The sequence below is a fragment of the Vanacampus margaritifer genome, chromosome 14 (assembly GCF_051991255.1).
Source record: "Vanacampus margaritifer isolate UIUO_Vmar chromosome 14, RoL_Vmar_1.0, whole genome shotgun sequence".
Classification (NCBI taxonomy): domain Eukaryota; kingdom Metazoa; phylum Chordata; class Actinopteri; order Syngnathiformes; family Syngnathidae; genus Vanacampus; species Vanacampus margaritifer.
The window spans coordinates 13,551,797-13,569,416 of NC_135445.1; the positions used below are offsets into that span (position 1 = coordinate 13,551,797).

At 38.4% G+C, this 17,620-nt stretch overlaps 1 protein-coding gene across 4 annotated transcripts in view; it reads left to right on the forward strand.

The window, feature by feature from the left end:
• The first annotated feature begins 1,961 nt into the window (after nucleotides 1–1,961).
• Nucleotides 1,962–17,620, forward strand: part of rai14 (retinoic acid induced 14) — a 42,130-nt gene continuing 26,471 nt past the window's right edge. For all 4 annotated transcript variants that reach the window (XM_077585488.1, XM_077585489.1, XM_077585490.1 and 1 more), the window contains exons 1-2: nucleotides 1,962–2,191; nucleotides 5,071–5,147. In XM_077585488.1, the coding sequence (XP_077441614.1) occupies nucleotides 5,112–5,147 (36 nt within the window). In that variant the 5' untranslated portion in view covers nucleotides 1,962–2,191; nucleotides 5,071–5,111. The remainder of the gene's footprint in view (nucleotides 2,192–5,070; nucleotides 5,148–17,620) is intronic.

Below are 17,620 nucleotides of genomic sequence, written 5' to 3' on the forward strand. Positions count from 1 at the left end.
GACAAACCTAAGTTGTGAGTGACATACACATTCTGCTTGTTTATGCTACCGGGTAAATCTTGTTGACTACTACGCTTTGCAAACAGTCACGTGACATTTACGAAGCTCATTTTCTTGGTTTGCTCGAGATATAGTCATTTATTAACATTTTATAAAAGTAAAGGTTAATTGCATTTCAGAATTGCCTTCTTGTAGGTCAATGGTTTAAAGCCTTAAATACCCTTCTTTATTTTTTAAATAATGGAAATGCTTGTAACTCGTGGGCAGTGTTTTATTTTGAAATGGCTTGGTCAGAACCAACAAAAAGCCAAAAAATTGTCACAATAACGCCTAGGGGATCTATTAGTAAAACGCATTTTTTTTTTTTTTTACAGTACAGCCTATATCAGCTACATGTACGGTGGTAAAACGCTAAAGCCATAGACCAGATCAGTCCGCTCGCATTTTATGCAGCCAACAAAAGCTTGCTTGAGTCCAGTAGTATGTCCACTAGAGGTCAGTGTCTTTCTTCCAGTATTGATGTCCCTCATATGTGACCACCCTATCAGAATCATTGAAATATTTTCTGACAGAATGTGTTAGACGAATTTTTTTTTAGCACAAAAGTAATTACTAAAAACTTACAGCATCGGAATAATTTAAGGGTCTCTCTTTTTCCTTTATTGATAAACTTTCACAATAGTTTGTAAAGTTGCAACAAGCCCTTATCTAAGCTCACCAAATCTGATCAACACATTGCACCCTTACAGCTTTGACACGTTGCTGCTTGCATCGATACCTTCTTCTTTTTGTTTCTTTCTTTTTTTACTGCAAGTGGTTGCATCACAGTCCAACATGCACCAACTAACTCGCATAGTTTCACACTACAAAAGAACCCAAACGCTATTTGTGGTGCAAATGCAGAATGAGTCAAGCATAGAGACAAAAGCTATGCACTGTTTCTGTGGCGTACAAATATGGCTTGCTCATACCTGGTTAAGGATTCCTTTTCTCAGCCCAATTCCAAAATACCAGATGCTTTGAGATACGAGTTACTGGACTCAACTCAGGCAGCAGTTTGATAAATAGTGAACAAGTCTTCAAAAAAAAAAAAAGATTTGTCAAACTGTTTACTGCTCCTCCCAGTTGAAGTTGGCAGTCATACTAAACCTCAGACATATAGAAATACTTGCTTTGTGCATTTAAAACAACCACAGCTTGCTAGCCTAATGCTATACATAATGGCAAATGCCGTAGACGGGCTAATAAATAGCTTCGGTGTCTGGTGTTTGAACACTTTAAAGATAGCTTTATTTGGAGTTAATCAGAGGCACTTTAAATGGTACCAGGTGTGTGCTGACTAAGTTAGAATGTGCATACGTTTGAATGTGATTGGTTAATTCTGAAAAGCCACATCCCAACAATATAAGGGTGTGCACACTTGTACAACCACATCATCGCAGTTATTATTTTTTTTAAAGATTTTTTTCACGAGCCGTTCTTATAGATCACATTAACGGAGGAAAACGTTTTGCTGAATTATCATGGTCTCATTTTATTATAAATGTAATTTGCGTGGTGCGCCGTCTCTCTCTAGTGGCAGACCAAAGAATCACTTTAATTTTCAACCCGTGCATCCAATACCTAAGTTCAGTCATCAGTTATAAATTCAATCTTTAATGTCTAAGAACTTTTTTTCCCTAACATTTAGGGCCATTTTTATTTAACATGATAATGGATGGATGAGTACATTTTAAATAGATCTTATTTGTTTTTTCCCGTCCTAACTCGCTGTAAAATCTCTCCATGCAGCTCCTGAATGAAGTACAATGGAGGATACGAACCCCCCCTCGCCGTGCCCGCCCTCGCCCCCCATCTCGGTCACGAGAGCCCGGGTCGCTGTGATGTCACACCCCAGAGGCAGCCAACAGCCTTGTGTGCGGGGAGAGGGAGGGAGGGAGAGAGAGAGAGAGAGAGAGAGAGGGAGGGAGGGCGTCCAACAACAGCCCCAACTTTTAATGTATGCGACCGGGGCCGAGCCGGGCCAGTGTGTCGGTGGGTCGGGTCCGCCCGCACGGTTTTCGTCAGCTTTCTCTGCATCCTCCCACTCGAGCGGCGGCAGAACAACGACTCGCTGTTCGCTAGCTAATCCGCCTTTTGGCTCCCATTAGGAGAATCCCCAGCCGATTCCGCGACTCCATAAGAAAAGAGGGTAAGTCAAACATTGTGGGCAAACGAATTGCATGCAAATAACAAGTCACTCGCCTTCTCGTGCTCGTCAAGTGTTTCGGTGGCGAAGATGCACGTCGCGCGCCTTTCGCTACTTTAGTAGTGCTCGACTTGAATGGCAAACAATTCATTTACACTGTTAGCTGGCACAATGCAAAAGGCTGCTAAGTATTAACACGCTCGCGGATTCTGCAAACATTGCATCGACATACAATATGTAAATATTTAGACCCCCGTTGAGAATTAGAATTCATCTTTTTCTTTGGCCAGAATGATCAACTTACCAAAGTGTTAAAGGAAGTTAGATGAAGAGAAGCCCTCTGCTAACATAAAATTTATGCGTTTTTAGCATGCTTAAATGTCATACAAGTGAACCTCTGTTATTATTAAATTCTGAAAGCAAGTCAACTTTATGCATGTGTTTAATTAAACAAGGTGTGGAAAATTCCTAGTAAATTTCAATGGCAGTTCAAGATGGGGATATAGGAAATATTTCAAATTAGAAATGTTCCATGGAATCTATGACTGTACAAGAATGAATGGGAATGAACTACAAATATGTAAGTATGAATATAAGCATTTTGTTTACCATAAAGATACATACATGCAAAAGGTAGCTCTTGTGCCATCATTGAAAGGGCATTTGAATACATTGATTGCTCCAGTTTCCCCTCCACTTATTTTAGAGATGACCAGATTTTGTTATAAAAACAACAAAGCAAAACAAAAGTAAAGTAAAATAACAAAAACTTACAAGTTGGGATTAAGTTAAGGTAGCACTGTCCTTGCTTGAATTCTGGTTGTTTTGGTCAGAATTTTGCTAAAATACTGTATACCGCATCTTCCCTAAATCCGTATCACATTAGCATTCTTAATTGTGGAACAAACTTATGAAGAAGTAGCGGTACTAAGTAGACCTCTATTATTAAAAGCTGACAGCAAGTCAACTTAATGCCTAGCACATTAAAACATTAAGTGTCATACAAGTGTTGAAAGAAGTTACACAATGAAGTAAAGCAATAAATTGTTGACATTTTGTTATTATTCTTTGCTTGCCATCGCCATATTGTACTGCACATCATGGACGAAGATTCATGCACACGGTATGCAACATTGAAATCAGTACCACTTTGTGTTTCTAAGGTAGCCTTTTGTGGTGGCTTCAGAAAAGCCAAATAAAAAGCTAAACACAACCCTTGACCTGCTGAAACTCTAAAATGTCTTAATATTCATTTGGACTCGGAGTAAGACTGGGCGATAAATTGATTTGATCAATTTTATCAAGTGTATTTGCCAGGACGATTAAAAAAATTTATACATTTCCTTTTAGCAGATTTTGTTGTTTAAAGTAACTCCCCCGCCGGTCAAACCCGCGCTGACGGTTTCCAAAGACTTGGAATAATTTGATGTAGTTCCAAACTGCAAATATTTTGCCAAGGTCGCTTAGCCTCATACAAAGCTCTACATGAGAAAAGAACCAATTTGTGGAATATTTCAAATGTTAATTTTCAGGGTTGTCACGATTTGATCGACATGATCGGAAATCGGGGCCGATCATGTGATTTTCAGCTGATCGGTATGGGCTAAAAAGGTCGGATTAAACATTTCCCCCCCCTAATTTCTCAAGTCAAAAATAACATATTTTAGTTGATTTGAACCACAGCTGATTTACAGTCACATACTGTACATAGGTATTGTCTTGGGCTTGTCTTGTTCAAATGTAAAACAAATAATAATAATAATTGAGACAATTTGGATGTGGTCTTCTTTTTACTCTTTATTACATTGCATTGCAGAGGTATTGTATCGAGACTCAGTATCGGCAAATGCTCAGAATCAAGTGACTTGGACTCGGGTGTGAAAAAATGTAATCGGGACAATCCCTAGTTCGTTTATCAATGGTCTTGTTTACATACCGGGAAATATTTCCAAAAGTAAGTTTTTTTTCATTATAAAGAAAAAAATATTATTTCTATTATTTATGTGGAAGTTGATGCGAGCAAGGATTGCAAACAAAATAAAAAATGTTGGGGGGAAAAATATTTTTTTGCAAATCCCAGAAGGAGGGCGGCTAAACTTGAATGTCATTGACATTTGCTTTTGTATAAGCAAAGGAGAAAAAAAACAGTAAATAAAATTGGTAGCTGGATTTGTAATTTTATATGAGGGTGTGTGTGTGTGTGTCACCTAACCCTACTTTAAGAGTTATATTTTCACTATATAAAAGCTCTAATATATGAAACGAGGTGTTACCCAAAATCAATAGTGTGTGCCTGCTCCCACTAACACTCAATAAAATCTGACCATGTTCCCCCTACATCCATTTAAAGAGGCAAACAGGCCACTGTTACATCCAAATAGCAGCTAAGTGTTACATTCAAATAGCACTGCTTACATGCTTGAAATACAAGCAGCCTGGAATCAGAATGAAGCCAAGTAGCCTCGTTACAAGGCTGGAATGCTCCTTGGGATAGTTTGAGAGGTAAATCAACGACAAGGGCATCTCGGCCACGGGAAAGAAAAAAAAAAGGCGCTTGCTTGAGGGAACTAAGGCAGAAATACGGTTGCCAGACGTCCCGGAGGGTTTGGAGGTGATTTAAAACATGGGAGGAAAGCGCAGAAAGCTGGAAACCATTTGCAGTGAGGTTGAAATTAGAATAGCATGTGCTGTGTCGACTTCCAAACTGCCTGTTGCTTGGGGAATAAGTGAAATGTGAAAGTGGGATCGCATTGAAGACGTCGATTTACTTCTGTGTTGCTGGACGACTCAAATTAGAAGATACGTTGAAGAAACAACATTTTAAAACGAGTCAGCGCTTCAACATCTGTGTTTTTTTTCTTCCCACCTCTCCCTCCTTCCAGCTGTAAGCGAGCGAGCAACTACATGGACTACTAGACCGAACATGAAGAGCCTTAAAGCCAAGTTCAGGAAAACTGATGTAAGTACTAAAACATATGCTCGTGACTAAGTAATAAGTTGCGCGCACATGCCCGCGTACGTCTTCGGCAGCGGTAGATGATTTATAGCCACCTCTCTCGACCCCTGGGCTGCGCAAACCACCGATATTTCTGCAGGAAAAACAAAATAAACCAAACGGTTTTGAATCATAATATGCATATAATCCACTTAGCCCCGCCCCCTACCCTCGCGTGCTTTTGTAAACACAAAACACATGGGAAAAGCTGTGTGTAACACGGCACGCTTTGACAGCTTTAATTGCGGGTGCCGTGAGAAGGGGTCGCACCTCGGGAAAAAATGAGGTCACGGTCGCCAGACGAGGTCCAGAGGCCATGATTGATGGCGTTAGAGCGACGCCAAACAAAAATGCCGCAGAAACCAACTTTTTTTTCATAGTGATTGTTAATTCCAGCAAAGGCCACACAGTACTAGCACAGTTGTTCACCCTGCCGATGATTAATCCATCTTTTGGGAAGAACGGCTATCTGTGCCTCGCAGTCTAACACATTGAACGCTCACAGGAAGTGAGGCGTCTCCACTGTGTCTGACTCATTCGCCGTCAGCGCAGTCTTGATGGCAACAGAGCTAGACAGCAGACAGGAAAAGTCTACGAGTCGCTGGTTGATTTGGGTTTGAAGAGGAAGTTTATGAAGTAGAGGATTGGTCAAGAAGGTCAAGAATGTTGACGGCGTGTGGCGAGTTCAATAGAAATGAAGAGTCACCTTTTTTTGAGGGTTGTCCCATTAGGTGGAGTCATTTTCCTCTTAGTCACAACATGCATCTCGGAAGTCATTTGCGGAATATCTCGAGCAGGGGGAATTCCTATATTGCAAATGAAATCTCCTCCAGTCAAAATAAACATAATAGTGGAGACCTCATAGGTTCTGTTTGTCAGAACGTCTGATTTGTTCGGATTCACCGATTTTTCTATTAAGTAAAGTAGCAGTGGTTGAATTCATCTTAAGAGCTTAAGAGATAGTTCAACAAGAGTCAACGTATTTATTGACACTCCAGTTAAAGTGTACTGCAAGACGAAACAAAGAATTACACGTATTAGAAATCAAACACATTCTTCGTCTCCTTAATGCTAACACATAATGTATGGCAGCATAGACGGTATAATAAATAAATGGCATTGATGTTGCAGTACACCTTTAAATAATGACTATTTGAAAAACACAAACTGCTAAGCAACATATAGAGAACAGTGATAAGGCAATATTCACAGTCAGGCATAATTCAATTTTTGAGGATTTGCGCTAAACATTTGGGTCAAAAATAACCCAACTATGGGTAAAAAAATGGACCAATCCTATACGTGGGTCAATTTGACCCAACTTCGAGTCAAGAAATTGGTCTTTTAGTGTAAAACAACATTATTAATATTGGTCAGATCCTTAATTTGGGTAAAAAAAAATTGGGTCATTTTGTTTAAAACAACCCAGAAAGTTGGATCAAATTGACCCATAAAGTGAACCGGTTAATTTTTGGTCCATAATTGGGTTTAGCGTGTATACACTAAAAACTGGTAAAAAGTAACCTAATTATGGATAAAAAAAAAACGGACCGATCCACTTTACGGGTCAATTTGAACCAACTTTCTGGGTTGTTTTATACAAAATGATCTTTTTTTTTAACCCAAGTAAAGGATCTGACCTGGATTTGAAGCATTCCCACATATCTTATTGCGATTTTTATTCCCCACACTTTTTTGCCGTGAAACAACTCACATAATATTTCTGATTTACACCATTCAAATTTCAACTTGCTTCAAAAATTCCTGCCTCCTGGGATATATATATATATATATATATATATATATATATATATATATATATATATATATATATATATATATATATATATATATATCGTCTGATTCCACATTACTTACAGTATTCGCACAATTTAACAATAAAAATAAACTTTTTCTGACATTGAACTTTTTCTAAGTACCACAAGAGGTTGCAGGTTTGAATCCCACCTCCGACTATACATTGCAAATATATCCATGGCTGTTATACTAAGTGATATACATGTATACAAACTGACTATCATATCAGAAAATGGATTCGAATTTCACTGAAATGATTTAAGCACATATATTCAAATTTTAGCATTCAGCTTTTCAGCATTCCCACGCAATTTCTGCAGAAATGGCACTTTCTCTACTTATGAGTTAGTACACTAAAAGACCCATTTCTTGACTCAAAGTTGGGTCAAATAGACCCAAGTAGAGGATTGGTCAATTTTTGACCCAACTGTTTTTAGAGTGTACACTACGGGATGTACATTCCTTTTTTTTTTTTTACACCAACTTTATTCATATTTACTGAGCAGCCTGAACATATATTTGTCATTTCCTTCCTTCCATGTGGAGTACATGTTTAGATGCTCACTGAGCTGAAGTCTCAAAAGGCTGAGGTCTTAATTGACGGCCCTTCAGAAGACTGAGGCCTATTTTTCCAGAAATATTTGGGTCAAATTCCACATTGCATGAATTTAAGGGCTTTTGAATTCGGAGGCTTCACTGTACAATGGGGTCCATTCACAAGCACCATTTTATTAGCAGTCACATGCTTCTTTTTTTTTTGGGTGTATGCAACATTTCATCTTAACGAGCCTAAACGGAAGGCAAACGATGATAGAGGACTGAGAAATGTCCAATATAAAATATCTTAGTTGAACAAATATTTTAAAATGCATTTACTCTAAATGTATTAAACAGCAGTAGAGTGGACTAAAAACCTAGTTTATATAAGACTACTAATTGTCCTTGAGTGTGAATGTGAGTGAATGCATGTGTGCTGCAATTGGCTGGCGACCAGTGCAGGTGTAAATGTACAGTTGGGATCGCCTCCAGCTCACCTGTGATCATGCAGATAAGCGCAAGAGAAAATGGATGGACAGGGTTGGGAGGGTTACTTTTAAAATGTATACCATTACAGTTACAAGTTACCTGCTAAAAAAATGGGGTTAGTAACGTAATCCAAGTATCATCATTTTAAAGTAATGTAACTTGATTACTTTGGATTACTCCAATGCAGAGTATGCCCATGAAGACAAAATAAAAATAAATCTCGCCACAATATATATTCTATAATTCTATAATGTGCCCTTGCTATTTGCATGGGTGATAGGGACCCGGGCAGCCTACAAATAGCAAAAATCCTTGTGTAATTAAAAAGCAAAGGCTATTGATTGATTGATTGATGTCCTAATGCTGAAAGCTAATGCTCACTGAAAGCATAGATAGACAGATAGATCTCTCTCTCTGTCATAGAAAATGTAATCCTCAAAGTAATCCCAATATTTAATAAATGAATTTGTAATCTGATTGCATGTTTTTTCCTGTAACTGTAAGGGAATCTGATTACGTAACGGCGGTACATGTATTCTGTTGCTCCCCAAGCCTGTGGATGGATAAGGTTTGAAATATAAACCCTCACTGGCCATGTTACATAACAGTGGATATAAAAAGTCTACACACCCCTAATTCAGATCCCAAATTTGTGGGATATAAAAAGTGAGATTAACATAAATTATCTCAAAACTTCTTATATCATCGTGACAACACTTTGTCTCCCAGTTACGGTCCAGCGTGAAATCAAATGAGAACTTCTAAAAGGTATGTTTAGTACAAAAACAACACTGTTTTTCACCAAAGGAACATCTTACCTGCAGTGAAGGATGGGGGTGGAAGCATCATGCTTTGGGGCCGTTTTTCTTCATTTAGAACTGGGGCCTTGGTCAAGGTGGAAGGAATGATAAAAAGTTTGAAATAGCTGTCGGTGTTAGCACAAAACATGAACTTATTCGCTGCTATTGACGGTTATAGACGTCAAATATTCATTTGAACTATTTCTATTGGTTTAACATTTTTTTCCACTTTTGTTAACAAGAGTATGAAAACCTAGAATTTTTTTTAGTGTACATTTAAAACAGATATAAAATTTGTGATTAATTTTGAGTTAACTTGTGAAGTCATGCAATTAATTACGATAAAAAAATGTAATCGCATGACGCTCCTAATTTTTAATAATCTTTTCTTTTCTTTTAATCGCGTCAGGCGATTAATTTTTTTTAATTGTAATTAATCGCATGACTAATAGTTAACTCACGATTAATCGTACATTTTATTTCTGTTCTAAGTGTACAATAAAACAATTCTAGGTTTTCATACTCTTGTTAACAAAAGCGGAAAAAATGTCAAACTAATAGAAATAGTTCAAATGAATTTTCAACGTCAATAGCCGTCAATGGCAGTGAATGAGTTCATATTTAAATGGTGGCAGGTGTTTACCGAGTTTGAAATACATTTGAATGTGATTGATTCATTCTGAACACAGCCACTTCCCACTTAAAGGGACATTTCCCCTTATATACATTCCACATAATGTTTCAATGTATGTGCAAATTAGAATCTAGGGAAAGTGAACCCATCTCAAATTTGACATATGCTCTTGGTATTTGTTGCAAACCCAAATATGAATCCCTGCAATTTTGGCTGGGCATGCAGCCAGATGAAAGTAAATGATTGCTAATTCACTCTGCTATGTGGGAAAGAACAATCACGCCCATTGTTCAGAAAAATGTCACATTCAGTGCTGAGCTGCGAGATGTCAACATTAAGATGTGTGCTCATCTCACCATTCGGTACCTAAAAGTCCTCAAATCTGTATTTAGTGTACACTCAGAAGTGTACATCATCTGAGATGAACCCTTTGAGCGCGTTGCCCATCCTCACTGTTACATCAGCAAGTTGTAGGCACTGAGGGTGGGGGGGGGGGGGAAGTCAAGGATGTGAATGTTGCTTAGAAACACGAGCAAAGCCGTTTGCGCTTGTGTTTTTAGCACACATCACTCCCACGTGCTCTTGAGCATTTTGATTGGCCTACTTTTGTTCTTCCTTTTACACTCTGCATGACTGTCTATTGCTTTGCATTCAATTCAAAGGAAAAACAACAATGAAAACTTTTGTCCAACCATCAGCATGCTTTAAGTTTGCACAACTGGTTGATTAAAACAAATGGCGGTCATTTTGGAGAGAAGAATGTTACATTGTTTAAAACAGGCAGCCAAAAGTCATTCCATTGCTCCTCATAGTAACCATGAAGTGACCACAATAGAATTAAAATACCTCCTTGGTTCTATTTTGGGGTTTGTTTGTCAGCGATAGTTTACCAAGGAATGTTCTCCCCCGAAGCCAGTCCTTTATTTTCACTTTTAATATTGAACACAAAATTGAATTCCTGGCTTTCCAAATGTTTTTTCCCACTTAGCTTCCAGCAAGTGTCTAAGACTTCACCTTAACAATCGTCCTTCATCAAGCCAAGCATGAATAATAAGCACGCTGTAAATAATGACATGAAAAGAGAGACAATGATTGCTGATTATGTTCTACAAGGTTTTGATGTGTCCATTTATCCAGTTCAGGGTTTCCCCGATTTAAATTAGAATTTGGATTTTAAAAAAATCCAATCCAATCCAAAATTAATTTACATACTATACACTAACTAATGAACTAATAATAAAGAACACAAGCCTTAAAAAAATAAAATAAAATCAAGCAAAAAAAAGCGCACTGCAAAGAAATTGTGTGACTACTTTATAATCAACTACATGTAATATTCTAGGCTGACGAATTAGTGACCCAATTAAAATCCTACTAGGACTCTACTTTGAATCACATGATTGAAAAGATCAAGATCATATTAACTACTGTAAAGAAAATATGTTCTACAATCATCTGAGAGACGGTTTACTTGTCTCGCTCGGTAAATTCTACTGTTTTGGTTAACAAAACTGTTCAAGCGGACTTCAAAGTTAACTCTTTGATTCCCATGTATGAACGATGGCGTCTCTGAACACAATCTAAGTACAGCTCCTGCTAGTGTTAGGTGATAAATTCTTAAAATATTTTTCCCCCCACAAAAATCAGTATTTCAATCGCTTTTTCCTTTTGCTAATATGAGAAGCAAACAATAATGACATTATTCAAAACAATTTCTGTTCGTTGTCTTTTTCCCCTTCTAGGATTTCGCTTTATGATACCAAACAAGCTTCCAAGCTCGTCTTTTCCAACAAGTTTTCCCTCAAACATTATCTTGCATTACTTTCCACAGAAATAACGCAAATAAGCTTTTCTCATGGCTTGCATGATGATGAGATTATTTTGTCCCATTGATTTCATTCTCTACGTGCTGCTTTGTTAATCTAATCTGAGCCTTCAAAATCAATTGTGCTGGCTGATGGAATTTCAACTATGTAAAACATGAGACTCTTTCTTTAACCAATCAGATTTCAAAATCATCACACTCACGTCAGCATTTTTTCATCCTTTGATGGGTTGTTCAAAGAAAGCCATGTTCATCTAGTAAAATTATTTTGTTTGTTTGTTGTTGTTTTTGACCATGTTGAATTTTTAATTTGCCAATGAACCGAAAATAATTTTGTAGTGACCTGCACGCATTCATACATTTAATAATCAGCATCTCTGTTGAGTATGATGTAATATATAATTAGATAATTATTGATTCTGTACTGCTGTAGATGATGTACGTGGTACAGTTATGTTTTGTTTTCATAGTATTTATGTGACGTAATAGCCGTGGTATAAAGGGGGTCGATTTAGTCAGGTAAGCCCTCACTGAAGGCCCAGGTACCAAACAACAACAATTGCCTTTATATTGTAGCTGGCGAGTGTGGTTTAGTTGTGCCGGCAGGAACGTTTATTTTTCTTTCTTAGTCTCCAGACTTGGCTATTTAGATATCTGAGGCATACAGTATACAGACCTTGGACACACTGCTCGTGAATTTTCCAGCAGGCTCTTCCAACTGCTGAAGCAGTGTGAAAAGGACTGCCTACGCTTAAGGTATTCAATTGCCTACCTCTGTATTGAACTTTAACATTTAATCAGAAAGTGCACAACTTAGATAACGTAACAGTAAACCGGCCCACTAATTTTCAGCGCATGTTGGACTTAAAAGGAGTGCAACACTTGCTTTATCACACTTGGTCACGCTAGATCAACATGAATCAGAGTCTGGTGGAGTTTAATGTGTGTGTCTTTCAGTGTGTACTTTTGTGTGTGTGTGTGTTCTAGACGTGTTTTCCGTGTGGATTATTTGGACTACTAGACTGTAAAATGTGTGTAGTAAAAATATGTGTGTGAAATGTGAAGGCAACCAGACGTGTAATCTGGGTTTATGGCAATAGTGTTTGGCAAACAGCCACAATGAGACATGAACCATCTGACCCATCACACAGAAGAAATAATGATAAGAAATGGCTATTTCCTGGTTGTGTGCCTGTCTTGGTCATGTTCTCACAGATAGTGGAGGCTTTAAAGTCAAGCACAATCCATTCTGGGATAGTATTTATTTATTTATTTTAAGCCATTTTTCTTCAGGCAATGTCTTAAGTAATAGTTTGACAACATTAAAAAATAATGAGATCTATAAAAAAACTTTTTTTTCCCCTTCTTTCCTACATCACAATAAGCACAATTGAGTCAAACCTTTAGATGCTGACTGAGCTCGCATGATGTCATGCATTACAGTGGTTTATGAAGGGGACATAATATGGCGAAAATATCCTTTACAATATGTTCTATGCAGCCCCACTAGTCTAATCACGATATTCTGATTAATATTGCCTTTGTGGGAATTTCAATACTGCAGCAAAATCCACTTTGACGGCCATTTTGCTACTTGCTGTTGACTGAAAATGACATCATAGTAGCCCAGGGCTCAGGTAACGACCAATCACGGCTCACCTGTTATCTGAGTTTCATTTTTGTGACTTTCGCAGGTATGACGGCAAAGATCTGCCACTTTCTTTTCTCACTGTTGACAGCCAGGCTACACAGAACCACTATCACGTGAGAATCAAATCTAAGAAGAGCTGCGGTGTTGTTGCAAGCACAGATTAGTATTAGATCCTGGAAGCCGGCAGAAAAACAAAACAAAAAATCACCGCTGTAGTGGTACATAGTAGCAGCCTGCACAAGCAATAGCCTCAACAGCTGGAAAAACCTGCCAACTTTACTACGTACCAATAAACAAATAGAACCGCAAAACTAATAGTCATACCAACTGTTTAATGTAACTTCGCCTAATTTAATAAAATTTTGCCACACTATAAAAAAAAATGTTTATATACTGTATATGTAAATGACAGAGCATAATTACCAGTTCACAAGTAGCAATTAATTTTACTGACACATTTTAATTGGATACTAGAATAATAGCACACATGAATAGGGCAAGCAGTGAAAATGTCATCATAATAAATTAGGTAATTTTTTCATTGACTATTACCTTCATATTCAGGCCGTTTAGTCCTTTTAGTATAAGCTGTTGAGAACACATTCACATAGTAATATATGCAGCCTTTTGTTGTATAGTGTGTGCATGCTTTTTGTTGATAATAGTGCCTCGCACAGGCCTTAGTCTATTGTCACAATTTAAAAAACTGCTCTCACAGCTGCCAGGCTAGGTAGGATTAACCCCCCCTGCTCGCAACCACTAACATCCATGTACAGTATATTGTATTCACAGTATACGTGCAGACACACACAAACACGCACAGCCACTATCTAATTGATGCACGGATTACATCTCATCTCACTCCACAGTCATCTGTTCCATGGCATCAATTAATCCAGGGTTGGTGGCAGAGGGGGGTCTGGTTATGGTGTTGGACACCCGACTAAACATGTCAAACTTTTTTTTTGCTGCATTTCCACAATGTACATCATCTAATTTTAGTTGTGTAAATATTGCAGGAATGGCGAGCTCCTTATCAGGCGTGATGGAATGTCCGCTGTGTTAAATAAAGCGGCGCTGCCCAGGCACTCGGTCACATGCTGATCATCTGAAAACATTTCTTCAGAATGCTTTGTACACCGCGGGGATGAGAGCATTGAATTGAATACACTGTTAATGCAGTTTAGTACATAAATTCAATTCTTTGCAAAGACAAAAGATTTAGGGTTGAACATTATGGCGGCCAAATCTTTCAGCTATTGATGATTTTTTTTTATACAGCTGAAGCGTCTCTCTGGTAGGGAATGTTTTATTTGGCCCAGTCTGACTCAATGTGGCCAGTCTGAGTTTATTCTGGCTGGGTGCAGCAAAAGGGTATTAATACTGAGAGTGACAGTAAAGCCTTAGGGAGAGACCCTTGTTAATCCGGGGGGAGGAAGGGCATGTGTCTGTGTTGACAAATCTGAGCCAGGGAGACAGAAAAAAAAGTCCACAGAGATGTCCTCATTCAAACATAAACTAGCCTGATAAACTCGGTGTCTGCATTAAAGGCAATGCACTATGAGTAGTGTACACTTAATCCCTTGCAAATAGCGATGCGGGCGGTCCACTGAATGCGTGAAACTGCCCGGCTGACAAATGCATGCCACTTTGTCTTTGATCTTTTTTTACGCCTACATATCCCCGAATGTTTGAGCTTTAAGCTTCTGGTGGCTGAAATGTATCCTAGCGGATGATCGGCGCGATGTGAGGTGCTAGCCACCAGCTATCTTAGGATAACCATTTTGGCAGGTGGACAGGCAGCGGGGCTGGGGGGGGGGGACATGTCTACGACTCGCTTAGGAATGCAAATAATTATAAGAGCTGTTCTGTTAATTGTGCTGCCTAGGGTAGATGCTTATTCAGGGTTTAGGCATAACTAGCTACTAGCTAGCTAACGGTACACTGTATTAGTAGCAATGAGCCTAGTACAAATATCTACGATACTTACTGTATATAACTATTGATGCGAAACAAAGGCACTCAAATTTGTATACTGTCTCCTCTTTCATGCTTTTTATTTTTTTTTATTTTTGTTTACTTTTTAGAATTTTACATAGCAGTACTGCTGGATGTATTTCTCATTTGATACAGGTCTGTTCAAATGTCACTTGAAAATAATTTGAGAAGAGTTAAGCAATCATAGTGTGTTGTGGATTATTAGTATTTTTTTAATCACTAAAAATATCTATATTGTTATATATCGTTATAATACAAAATAGCCTACGAGTGGAAGCCACTGCTGTATCGGGCAATAGCAAAGAGAAGCTGAAGCACACAGTTTCGGAAATATCCCACCTTTGGATTCTGCGTGAAAAGCAAAGGCAGCTTAATGACATCACAGTGCCTAAAGGCTCAGCTTGTGAATGTCACATGACCGAAGTCAGAAAACAGGTGAGCACCGATGCTCATTACCTGAGCCCTTCGTCACTGCGATGTCATTTTCGGTGGACAGCAAGTGTCAAAATAGTAGCAGCCTTATGAGATGGATTGTGGTGCTTAAACACAAAATTAATCAGAATGTTGTTTTTAGACTAAAGACTGGGGTGCAGAGAATTTAAGTAAGAGCCATCATTTTCCGGCCTTTTTCTATTTTGCTGTTCTGTGTAAATGACACGGACATGGAATTGGGGGGGGGGGGGGGTGAATTTGTCCCATGGATTTTCTGCATTCATTAGTTGTATCAGTGTAAGATGTGGAACGATGTATTTAGTGAATGACAGGAAATTTCAATGCCACTATTTTGCAAGATCAACCTACAAAGAAATTATTAAAGGATTTCAGACATCTGGTAAAATGCCATTCAGGCTGGTGGGTGCCAAAGAGGGAAATCTATTGTGCCTTCATCAGTAAACACGCTACATTTATTCAAAATGTAATTTAAACAGTAGATCATGCCCATCCCTAGAGTTGATGCAAGTTCTGGTTGCAGCACGTTTGCTGTGTTCTTGAACAAAGTTTTATGGCGCCGCATGACTCAATACAGTCTGACTCCATTGTAGGCATGAAGTCATACGAGGAGACATACCATTCTTTTCATTACAAAATTGCCAGGAACAGACGAAGGGGCTGAGGGAAGTCAAAAGTCAGCTTGTGGAGAGAGGATAGCAGTGAAGTAAGTAGATCCCATAAACAGGGTACGCCCCACATATGAATATAAAAATGTGACCAAAACAAAGCGTCTCGTTCGCCCAAACAGAAGTTGATCTAACCTGAGGTCGTACCTGGACTGATCTGTGAGAGGTAGCAATGTGTCATGGACTACTAGTAAAAACAAAGCAGCAGCACTTTGGCTACCTGTTATACTTCCTGGTAGAAATAGACCAAAATGTTTTTGTTTGCTGATACCAATTGATGACAATGAGACCGAAGTTATCCAAAATCTTAATACAACTGAAATATTAAACTTTCGTCCTGCTTTGTTTTAAGTTCAAACAAAAAAGTGCAGAGTTCCCAGCCTCAGCAGCATCTCATATAAACTTAACTGAATATTTGAATAATCCAGTTTGAAATTGATCTGTTATAAGCCATTGGTTTTCTTCACACACAAAAAAGGCCCCTCTGCATCAGAATGCTGAATATTGCTGATTTGATAACACCGGGACGATAATTGGTCTATCCTTATTTCTGGTAACTCAATTGCCGCGCTAACTCTTCTCCCTGCTTTTTTTTTTATTCTTCATTGACTTGAATCAAAGGAACAGTCTGGCTCCCTGCTTTCATTTCGGTTCGAACATATTGTTTAGTTTGGCCTGTTCGGCCTAACTGGAACAATATATCCAGGCTCGGATGTGGATGAAGGAAGGGTTCGTCTCAGTTCACCTGAAAAAAATGAGATATTTCCTTCATGAGAGACTTTTGGCCAGGGAGCGTTTTGATTTGTGGCTTGTAATGTTTTTGCTTCCCAGTTACCATACTGTGTATTTAGTTTGTACCCGATGATTTAAGTACTAAAAATGACAGATTTACAGCTACAACATATCAAGTGGCCAAACGAAGCCTGTTTCCCGTTTGTGCCGGGGCTGCTTTGCTCAATGTGCTGATTAATGTAAATGAAGCATCAAAATAGCTTCGGGTCATAGTTGGTTTAATCAGCAACGGACCCTTTTATTTCCAAGTTCAGCAGGGTTTTATTTATAGGGCAGGAATGCCTATTAGTAGCTAAAGGAAGTGTTGCCTGACGACTATTTTTAACCCGGGGTTGTCTTGACTTGCAGCCACAATGCTGGACATGTGCTGTAATCTTTGCTTAAAAATACCAACTTCCTTTTTGCTGAAATTGAATGGTTTGTTTGTGACTACAGTTGCAAATCAAACGGACATCGTTGCAGCAGTAAGATGAGAGACCTTTTGAATTTGTGATAGATTTATGGTGAAGGAACACAATAAGCTTGAGGATTTGTTTTTTGGAACTGCACCCGTTGTTTATCATCAGTATGGATGCTTGAAAATAGGGACTGCTTTTGTGAAGATGACTGAAAGCCAATTTTTCAGGAAAGTATCTTTTTAACCCTGGAGAACCCACGGGGTCAAATTTGGCCCCTATAAATTCTGCTACTCAAATAACAAAGACCTTTTTTATTATTATTTTTTTTACAAATCTAACTTCAAAAGTCCAGAGTGCCACTTCTGACCCCTACATAG